At 34.0% G+C, this 11528-nt stretch overlaps 2 protein-coding genes across 2 annotated transcripts; one reads left to right on the forward strand and one right to left on the reverse strand.

The window, feature by feature from the left end:
• Nucleotides 1–385: 385 nt before the first annotated feature.
• LOC146950070 (peroxidase P7-like) lies at nt 386–1841 on the reverse strand. The gene is made up of 3 exons (XM_085746032.1): nt 1578–1841; nt 1280–1471; nt 386–1156 (listed from the first exon to the last, which is right to left on the reverse strand). The coding sequence occupies exons 1-3, from the start codon at nt 1785–1787 to the stop codon at nt 605–607; spliced, it is 954 nt and encodes a 317-aa protein (XP_085602158.1). The 5' UTR covers nt 1788–1841; the 3' UTR covers nt 386–604.
• A 4695-nt stretch (nt 1842–6536) lies between these two features.
• Nucleotides 6537–11528, forward strand: LOC146950071 (uncharacterized). Its single transcript, XM_085746033.1, has 2 exons — nt 6537–7181; nt 10845–11528. The coding sequence occupies exons 1-2, from the start codon at nt 6686–6688 to the stop codon at nt 11393–11395; spliced, it is 1047 nt and encodes a 348-aa protein (XP_085602159.1). The 5' UTR covers nt 6537–6685; the 3' UTR covers nt 11396–11528.

Consider the following 11528-nt stretch of genomic DNA (forward strand, 5'->3'; position numbering starts at 1 on the left):
CATCAATTGTTGTGATTGGATATTATGAGAACCTATTTAAGTCTAGCAATTTAGCCTTTTTTCTTTTACTTTAACATAGCTTATAACATGTACTAGTACTAAATTAGCCTCAATTAAACTATAATTTTTTTCATTACAATAAATAAGAATGAGGATGAGTTTTCCTAGGAGTTTTTCTACTTCTTGGCTTATTATGTTAATACATACATTTCTCATAATGAATTTCCTTATAAAAAATATTTATCATAATGAAATATTTGTATGATTAAAATCCATTGCACACCCATAAACAAAAACTTAGGAAGTTCCAACATATAAAGACAACATGAACCATCTACCTAGATCTACACACTTTCCTTACAATGAAAGAAAAAAAAATGCAAGATTTGAATCCAACATAAAATTACTTTGATCCATTCATGTATTTGTGGAACTACAAATTAACATTCAAATTATCAAAAATGAAAAAGCAACAGCAATACTACAATTGCCAATGTGTCCAAGATCTAGTCAACCTTTATGACTTAGACCTTGTAATAATCAATCCCACAAAAATCTCCAACACATTATTTATTTAATTGCTTATAAGCCCTTCAATTCAAGATCAATTCACAAGCCTGCAATTCTTTCTAATCTCCCCATTAGTCCCAGTTAGAGGACTGATTTTACTCAGTTTTATCATAGCAACAGCAAAGTCTCTTCTAAAAGTAGCACCATTGGCACTATAGCTCCTAACCAAATTATCTTGAGACCCATTATTGAAAAGAGCTTGATCAGAATGGAAAAGACCTTTGCTTGCAACAAGGTTTTTATAGTAATTGTTGTCAAAATTTGTTGGAGTAAGAGTATCAAGAGGTGCTAAATTGGTGTCACCACCAGAAAGAGGACAACTTGATTTTCTTAAGGTAGCAAAGTTTGTGTCAATATTGGTTTCATTGTATATACGAGTTCTGAAAAATTGACATTCTGCTTGACCTATGGTGTGTGCACCAGAAAGTACTGTGAGGTCACTTGCAGTTAAACCCTTGTCTGTAAACATTTTGGTGAGAGTGGAAAGGTCAGAAAATGGTGAAGGGATTTGGCTGTTTGCTGCACTTTGACTTGCTGTTCTTGCATCTCTTCTTCCAAGTGGTACTACCCAGGTTGGTCCTCCAAGCTACAAATAAAAAATAAAACTATTAATGGAAGAAAGTGTAATTCAAGTTTCTCTCAGCGAGACGGAGTATAATTTTTTCTAATATGTTTTGCATCAGAAGAAAGAAAGGAATGGACCACTCACCAGAAATACTCCATCTCTTGCTGCAAGTGCTAGAATATCAGCACAAGATACAGTGGCATTGCATGAAGCTTCAACGCTGGTTTTAATGGTATCAATCACTTCAAAACCCCTAGCTGAATTTTTGTTAGGTGCGGCATTTTTCTCACCGGTAAAGGTGGCAGTGTCATCCAATAAAATTGATCCATCACATCCCTACAAAATAAAAATAGAAATAAATAGAAATGTGATTATACAATTTTTTAAAAATATACCCCATATATATAATGCATAAATAAATTATTTTTGAACATTATCTTACATTTACAAAGCAATCATGGAAGAACAATCGAAGTATTGAAGCCCCAATCCGAGCTTCTGTTTTGATAGCACTAGTCATTGTATTGCGCACAATGGTTTGAAGGCTAGGGCAAGTTTTGCCATAGAAGTTATTAACAAGTTGTGCATTGGTAGAACAAGCTAAGAGAGAAAAAATGGAGAGTGTAACAAATAATTTTATAAAGGTAGCCATATTATGAAATCTAATTCTTTTTTTAGAGCTTTAAGCTACCAAAGTGAGTGAATTGTGAAGAAACATATGAAATATTAAGCAATATATATAGAAGAATTGTGAGGGTCGTTGCATGCATGCATACATGGAGATTGGTATAAGAGTCGGAATTAATGAGAAGATATTATTTATGAAAATAATAATTTGTCCCAATTTTCAAATTTGTCTGCTCAATACGCGGTTGAATTTTTGGGAGTAACTGGTGGAGAAAATTTGTGAGATAAGAGTACGATGGTTACCCAAGAGTAGTTGACTTGAGCAATAATAAAACAAAGGAAAAAGCTGCAAAAAATGGAAGATTGTGAGATAGTCACAAAAGTGGGAAAAAAGCTCAAAGTATGAAGTAGTCTGGGTCGACATGCATGTTTAGAGTAGACAAAAGTATTTCATGGTACAATAGTTTTTTTTTAAATTTTTTTTATTTATAAAACAAACGTATTAAGCAATGTTCAAAATTCTGAATATCGATTTAGCCAATTAAATCAACCGGAGAATTGATCATGAAGACTTTCGACACAATTGTGTTTTGGCGGTGGGTCTCGTTGATGTGGGTGGTGTCAACGGCTATACAAGTAAAGCAATTATATGCGGATGAAAGAGCTTCTGTTTGTGGGGTGAGTATGATGCATTGATAGGCTTACACTTGAGAGGGAGAATGTTGTGCAGAAAGTATGAGTTAAAAAAAGTTTATGAACTGAACCTCATATTTAAACCAGTTCAATTAACCAAACTTAATTCAAAATACCGATTTGAACTTCTTTTGAACTCCTTTAACATTTTCCTTTACAAGTGTTTAATGTTGCACATCGCTTATGAATGGATAAAATGTTGGATTAATAAGAAATGTGACCTTGTACCTAATGCCTTAAGATTTTGAGTGGAGATGCGGTGTCTCCCTCTTCTGTAGTCTTGGAGGATTGGCACAGTTGTTTCTCCCGAAGCTCCTCAGACTCCTCAACAAGAGTCCAGATTCGACAATGGTTTGACCAGCTCATTGTGTCGAACCATTTGTCGATTCATGGCTATGATACCATCGTTGGGTCGTCAGGAGGTTTGGGAGATTATCACATTGAGCGTTATACAATTATACAAGTGAGAGACACCATATTTTAACCCAAAAATTTAAAATATTATGAGTCATCTAACTTATAAAGCGTTTAACATTCACTTCTCCGTCTAATGTAGGACATACTATTCGCACGCACTTGATATACCAACTAGAAAAGATATAATATTTTATTCAAATTTATTAAAAATACTAATATCCACCCCTAGACCGAGTTCATATATAAGGAGTCAAGATCTTCTCCATTTTGTATCCTCTTATTTGTAATGAGATGAGATTGCTTTGTGTTACGTTACACTTACATTGGTCCGAGTATGTACACTATTTTGAGAGTTTTGAGGCGAAATTTACACACTAAATACATTGAAAATTGCATGTTTTAATATGCACTACATACTATCCTTAAAAAAACTAAAAAATCTGCACTATGAAATTTCGAAAATCTCTTCGGTCTTTATCATTGTATGTACATAAACAATATATTTAATTATTAAATTATGAGCTTAAATAAAAAATCGCTGTAAATAGTATTTTTCGTTTTTAAATTATTATTATTTATATATTTATTTATGTATCGTTCTAGAACGAAAAGATCGAGCTGCGTGGCATGTTCTTACCCAAAAAGGAAATAGCGTGGCATGCAAAAACTCCAATCATCCATTCAGCATAAGTACTAATCATTAACACTATATGACAGTTACTCCCTCCGTTTCATAATACTTGTCCATTTTGGAGAATAATTTTGTTTCACAATACTTGTCTCTTTCAAGTTTCAATGCAACATTAATTAGTGTCTTTTCAATAATACCCTTGCATATTTATTGCAGAGAGAGAAAAAATAGAATGAAATAATAAATGGTTAAGGGTATTATAGAAAATACACATATAATTTCATTAAAAGTAACAAAATTTATTTGGTTTCTTGGTCACTGCAATTTCTCCAAAATGGACATGTATTTTGAAACGGAGGAAGTATTAGTTTGACCAATATTTCACTCTAGTTGCATGCATATATGACAGTTATTAGTTTGACCAATATTTCACTCTAGTTGCATGCATAGACAGCAACTTGATTAGAGTTGGGTTAATTAGTCAAACACAACTCCATCGTTCTGTTATTTTCTGAGGGGTCAAATTCACATCGCTGATTTGTTTTTTCTTTCTAATTGTATACCAACCCATGTCTTGTAAATGGCTTTTTCACACGATCAAAACCATTTCATATATTGATTTCAAATATTTATGATTCATTTATTTATACTCGAAACCTTTAAAACCATATCTAACGTCTGCTTGTTTACTACTAGATTATACATTTTCCGTTTAAAATAATTTTTCAATACATGTGATTAATACAAATTTTACATTTATAAATTATTCTAGTGAATCAATATTCATAAATTATTGTAACCAAGTACTATTTATAATTTATTTTAGAAGAAGTATGATTTGATTTGACAAATTTAGTGGGTCAATTATTATAGGAAGGCTTAAATGCTTTTTGGTCCTTTAAGTATTTAGTTGGTATCGTTTTGGTCCTTTAACTAAAAAAAAGATTGTTTGAGTACTTTAAGTTTTTTTTTAGTCTCGTTTTAGTCCCTTCTGCTAGGTTTCCGTTAGGGTTTAAAAAAAAGTTAACTCCTGGACACGTGTCACCCAGGGGCGGATGTAGAGTGAAACATGGTGTGGCAGCTGCCACACCAGATTCTAGCCTAATTTTTTTATTATTTTTTTTATATGCATAAACATAAGGCACGGGAAGGAAAGTGGAAATTGGAAAACACACAACATGATAAAGGACAAAAAAAGGTTGTAATTTTAGTTTTGTATTTTTGTGAATGTTGGATAAAATATGATAATAAAAAGTGAAGAATGGTGGAAATAGAGAGAAATGGTAATCAAACAAATTCCCAATCCAAGGAAGATGTTTAATTTGGTAGAGGATCGCTACAAGAAACGTGGTTTCTTGATAAGATCAATGCATGGTTCAATCGAGAACCAAAAAGAAGCAAAGCTTCACAACACACAAAGTGTATTTTTTAATCAAAATTCAACTTGTTTACATATCATTTTCGTGCTCTATTTATATGAGCTTATTACATGATGATTTTGACTCTAAAACTCTTAGAAAATTAAAGGAAATGCAGCCACTAATTACAATAATGTTTTGATGGCTGATTAATGCAAATAAAAGGTTACAACATGACTCTCTAAGTTGGCGGCCAATCAATGCATGAGGAGGTTACATATTCATTTGCACATTGATTTGTGAAGGTTTATCATTTCTAGACGTTACAATTCCACAAACACCACCTTTAATTCTTCAGCTTACACACTTTAACCACGTTTTCAACTTACGGCTCATTTTACACCATTAAATATTCCAAATTTTCTCTCGAGTCAAACAGATTAAATGTAGAGAATTTTGTAAGCTTTTCAACGAGTTAAAGATCACCTCAAACGGACATCCAGATCTCCAAATATAGCCAAAACAAGACAGACATATCATGACATACGAAAATAAAACTTTGAACCCAAAATTAATTTGGTTCTTTTATTCCACAATGACTTTATTATTCTTGTCAAGAGAGAGAATTTTAGGATCACATCACAACACAAACAAAACAAAACGACGCGTTGTTTCTTCTCCTCTTCTCTACTCTCACAAACAATCGGTTTCTTCTTCTCTTCTCACAAATCACAATTCACAATCGCCTTTCTTCTCACAACAAACAAACAAACCTCTCCTTCTTCCACTCTCATCAGTCAACAGCATCATTTTCTCTCTTCAGTCCTTCTTCAAATCTAGTATATCTCTTAGTTATCACTCTAAGTCTAAGCCAAGGTAAGTGAAATAGTCAATTGATTCTCTACTTTCTCATTCATTCTACAATTACTTTTTTAGGGTTTTAGAATTGTGAATTGAGAATTGGGGTTTTTTTAGGGTTTGAATTGGAGATTTTCTGTTGTTCTGCAATGAATGAAATTATTGACATGGTACTGCAATGAAAAGAAACATTACTTACTGCCACATTCTAATTCTCACGTTATTTGTTCCTTTGATAGGCCTAATCTTAAAATTCAATTTAGGCCTTTGATGTGCGTGGCCTACTCTGCCATTGCCGTTTGAATTTAAGCAACTTTAGGGTGATGTGAACTGTGATTTCAACCTGTATGTGCAAGTTTAACAATTCATCATTTTCTTTGTTTATTTTGCTACTGCCGGTGCCGAGTTTTATGGCTTTGTTTGTTTTGTTTTATTAATAATACAAGTTAAAAATTGCTTGTTTATGATAATTGATTATTGTACAATGGTGTTTATAGGATGAAGAAATTCTTCCCTGTGTTGTCTAGAGACAAAGCTAGTTCTTCGACTACGGATATTGCTCCCAACTCAACCAATGAGGGTGTTAAAGTTGTTGATTATAAATTGTTGGAAATGGATCCAGAAATTAGGCCTCCAATTTCAAGCTATCATCCTGACATCCAAGATGAGGTACGTAAAGCTTACTTGAAAATTTGTCGTCATCAACCTCCTAGCAACTTTGTTTATCCTTGGTCTGATTTCCGTGGAACAAGACATCGATTTAACAAGAATTGGTTTAATTTGTATGATTGGCTTGAATATAGTGAATCTAAGAACCTAGCATTTTGTTTGCCATGTTTTTTGTTTAAAAATGTGTCTAATTATGGTGGGGATCACTTTGTGGGAGATGGTTTTGGTGATTGGAAGAATCCCCGAAAATTGGCTAATCATGCTACTTCCAATAATTCTCATGTTGATTGTGTGCATATGAGTTATGCTCTCATGAACCCAAACCAAAGTATTAAGACTGCATTTGTTAATCAAACTAAGCAAATGAATGTTGAATATTATGTCCATGTTAAGACATCCCTTTTAGCTGCTAAGTATCTTTTGAGGTGTGGATTGGCATTTAGAGGAAGTGATGAGGTTGATGACTCTTTATACAAGGGGCCATTTCTTGAGTTGTTGGACACTTTAAAGGAAAACAACTCAGATGTAGCTACTATATTAGATTTTGCGCCAGGAAATAGCTTAATGACTTGCCCTAAGATTCAAAAGGATCTTGCTTCTGCTTGTGCATGTGAAATAACTCGAGAAATTGTTTGTGATATTGCGGATGATGTGTTTTGTGTTTCGATCGATGAATCTGCTGATGTTTCTGGTAGAGAACAAATGATTGTTGTTCTTAGTTATGTTGATGGTGATGGTTTGGTAAAAGAGAGATTTCTTGGTATTACAAGTGTTAAAGAAACAAGTGCTAAGTTGCTATACCCTGATTTTGGACCTAAAAAATACTAACTCAATTCTTCTTTTCTTGCATTTCAAGTCATTTGATATGTCTCTGATCAATTACATCTTTCTCTGCATTTTATTTTAATATTACTTGCAAAATTCACATAAAAGGGTATTTTAGTCATTTCCTATGTTAAAATTTCTTTCAGTCTTTTAAAAATTTGTTTGAGTCCTTTCAAATAGTTTGAATAAGTCTCCATTTTAATTCTATGTCAAAATCCATTTTAAAAATTGCATTCGAAGTCATTTGGAGTCAGTTTAGCCCCTAGGGGCATTTTAGTCTTTTCATGTGTCAAAACTCTGTTTAAACTCTTAAAATTGTCTCTGAGTCTTTTAATTTTGTTTGTATAAGTTCTTGCTTTAATTTCCTGTTAAAAATCCATTTTAAAATTTGCATCTGAGTCATTTTTAGTCGTTTTAGCCCCAGGGGCATTTTGGTCATTTCACACAAAATTTCGACAGAGAGAGGTTACTTTAAAGTACCTCATTTAGGTAATTGGTTCGTTTTAGTCCATTTTGTCATTTTTTAATCGTTTCACTTTTAGTTCAATTTTATTTTTCTTTTTTATCCTAAAATTCCTAAAATTGCACTTTGGTCCTTTAATTCCTAATATTTGCATATTGGTCCTTTTTGTTACTTTTCTTTTTTAGCTCTTTAATTTTTAATAATTGTAGGATAGTCCCTATTTCGCATCAGGTTTGTTCTTTGTCCTTTTTATCAATTTTTGCAGGTCAGTCCCTTAATGTCCAGAAATTGCACAAAGGTCCTCAGGTCCAAAATTCAGCAAGGGACGAGTTAGTTACAGGTCCAGGACACATGTCACCATTTCAATGGGTCTCAAGTACACATGGCAGGTTATAAATAGGGCACCGTGTCAGAATTGGCCACAGAATCAATGCCACATCACAAACACAAATCCAGTTTTTCTCTCAGCAAAATCAAGATCAAACACAAAAATTCCAGAAAAACTTCAAGAACATTCATCTCTAACAGAAACCCTAAATCACCAGAAACGTGAATTCATCATCCAAATCCACCATTTCTGTGTCAATTAACATGAATACATAGCCAGAAAAAGCAACAGATTTTTTTTTTCTTTGAAAAAACAAGCTCTCAGAGATCGAAGATCTTCATCATCGAGCATTTTCTTTCGCAATTCGAGCACCGGCTCAATCGCAAAATACGAAAGCCAATACGATCGCGAAAGTAAGTTCGAAGAAGAGAAGAAGAAGAATCAAACAGAAATCAAAACCGAATCCAGAAAATCACACGAGTCTCTGAAATCAAGATCCAGTTCACATCAATCCAAAACCCTAGGGTTTCAGATCGTATATTGAACCAGAAGCTCAAAAACGAAGAAGTCTCTGAACCTGCAAAACAAAGCGTAACGGTTAGGGTTTCAGTTCGAAGATCTCTAAGAAAGCAAGAGACGAAGCATTTCGCAAGGATTTTCTGACGAAATTCTTCATCCTTCGTTCAAAGCTTCAACGAGGTAAAATCTCAAGTTCTTCGAATACTTTGCCTTGCCGTTTCAAATTCGTGTCGTTTATACCTTGCATGTGTGTTCTACGTCCTCAAACGGTGTAGATCGGAGTAGATCGAACATGTTCTTTCAAAAGATCATGAAAACTCAAAATGTTTTTCAAAACCGAACGGTTATAGACCCGATCTACGTCGTTCTAGGCTTCTTTTATGAAATCAAGTTACAGATTCATGCTTAGGATAGAATTACGAACGTCTGGATGTGTTTGATTCGAATTTCTGGGTAAAATTAGGGTTTCGTCGCCGGAAAATTCATCGGCGAAGCTAGAGAGAGAAGAGAACGAAAGAAGAGAGAGAGAGGTGTGATTGGAAATGAGACTGGACCGGTCTCACACCTTATATAAAGGCGTTGAACCGGTTCGGTTTGTTTCTGGCTCGGTTCCTTTTCGTTTAGACCTTCAGATCTAGGTCTGGATTGATCCAACGCCTCTGAGGCATTTGGATAATCCAGACCCATGCATGCTTGGGCTTGGGCTGCCTCTTGTTACTGGACCTAATTCCTGTCTTTATTTCTTGTTATTTTCCACGCAAATGTTGCTTCCTGCACCTCCTACATGTTCTTTTTTTATGATAAAAAACTTCTAAAAAATTGCCTATTATTTTTCTTGGTATTCTTGATAATTCTTGATGCTTTTTACGTGATAAGACTGATTAGAGAAATAGGTGGTGGTAACTTAGTGATTGTTCATTTTTCTTGATAAGTCCCGTGGAATTTTGCGTGTTTCTTGATCTATAAATCTTGATACATAATGTTGAACCTTGTTATATGGATTTTGTGATAGATATGCCTCTGGATTTGTAGCTTTGTTACTGATTGTGATATGATTTGTTAATATCTTGTTCCACAAGTTATGTGATTTGCATTTGCGAATAGTGAAGTCTAAAATGTAACATAATTGCTTAGTTTGATATTTTGCCTCTAATCCTCATTTTTAAAAATGAAATGAAGCTTTTGGAAGTTGATTGAAATGTGAGGATTATGGGTCCTGTATTAGCTTTGCCTTTAAGGTCAAATTTTAGATATGTTTTACCTTAGTTTTGTTATGCATTTTGAAGTCTTTTGTGATTATTTACTTGCTCACATTTTTTACTATATCACATATTATGCTACTAACCCTCTCATTCATGTTTCATTCATAGCATTCTCATCCCATCTCTAGGTTTAAATTTCTTGCAATTTACATTTCTTGCAAAGGCTTAGCATGTATAACCTAGGGATTTTGTACTTTACTTTTATGCAAATTTAATCTCTTGCAAGACCATAGAATGTAATTAGGGCATGATGTAAAAGACAATGGACGCTAATAATGTACACCGACACAAGCACCGACACATGCACACACCTCACTTTAGATGTATGGCTAGGATATGCATGTTTAGATGTATGTTTAGGATTGTATGTTTAGATGAATGCTTGGGCTTTACACTTAGAAAAATCTCTTTTCCAAAAAATATGAACAACATCACTCAAATATTTTTCTTAATAAACCTTGGGATCAAAATCCCATTGATTTTCCTTTCATTTTCTTAATCAAAGTTTTAATGAATTTTAATCATACTTAGACCTTTTTTTGCAAAATCACTAATCAAACCTCACCTTTTCTTAAAATATTATGCCCTTGAGGCCTCTCAATCTTCATTCTTCAAAATCTAATTTTCAAACTTAAAATCAACCAACAAAAAAACAAAAACATTTTTGGAAGAGAACTACGGTGGATTTGATCCCTTAAACGGGTACGTAGGCAAGGAACCAAAATTCCTTCAATTCAAATAAAATAAACAGTCAAACACATTCTTCTCCCTCCAATTCTTCACTTAGAATACCTTTAGGCTTAATATCACTTTCAACATAGCATTTAAAAATAAAGCGCGCGCGTAGAAATTAAAGACGGTTCCTATAGGATACTATAGTCGTTATGGGTTCCTAACACCTTCCCGTAGCAAAAACAACTCCCGAACCTCGATTCTCAAGGGTTTTGCTTACTTTTTCCCTTCCCAAGAAAAAATGAGATATCACCGGTTAAAAAGGTTCAAACGTAATCAATGTTTGACACCCGAAAACCAAGATAAAACATAAGTCACTCAAAGATGCACTTGAGACGATGTTGTCTATAAATGGATTGAGTTTCTCTAGCATCAGGGGACAAGGGTATGACGGAGCTAGCAATATGCGAGGTAGATTTGGTGGTTTGAAAACTTTAATTCAAAATGAGAATCCATCTGCGTATTATGTGCATTGTTTCGCACATCAACTTCAATTGGCACTTGTTGCTTGTGTTAAGACTCACAAACTTGTTAGTGGTTTTTTCGGTAAGGTCAATATGCTTGTTAATTTCATACGAGCTTCTAACAAGAGACAAGAAATGCTTCGGGACAAACAACTAGCTCAATTTGCTAAATTGATTGAGGAGGGCGAGATAGAGACCGGTAGTGGACTGAATCAAGATTCATCAATTGCTCGAGTAGGGGACACGCGTTGGGGATCCCACTTTAGGACTCTCACTAGTTTGATGACTTTGTATGGTGCCATTGTTGAGGTAATTGTAGAAGTGAGGAATGATCCCTCGTTTGATAAATTTGGTGAAACTGTGCTTTTGCTTGATGTGCTTCAAACATTGATTTTATCTTCATGTTATATATGATGGTTGAGATTTTGGGAATTACAAATGATTTGAGCCTAGCACTACAAAGACGTGATCAAGATCTTTTAAATGTTATGTCACTTGTTAATGATACCAAAAAACAATTACAAGAAATGAGGAATGAGGGGTGGGA

The sequence above is a fragment of the Medicago sativa genome, chromosome 2 (genome assembly GCF_051527215.1).
Source record: "Medicago sativa cultivar Bolivia chromosome 2, Bolivia_mono, whole genome shotgun sequence".
Classification (NCBI taxonomy): Eukaryota; Viridiplantae; Streptophyta; class Magnoliopsida; order Fabales; family Fabaceae; genus Medicago; species Medicago sativa.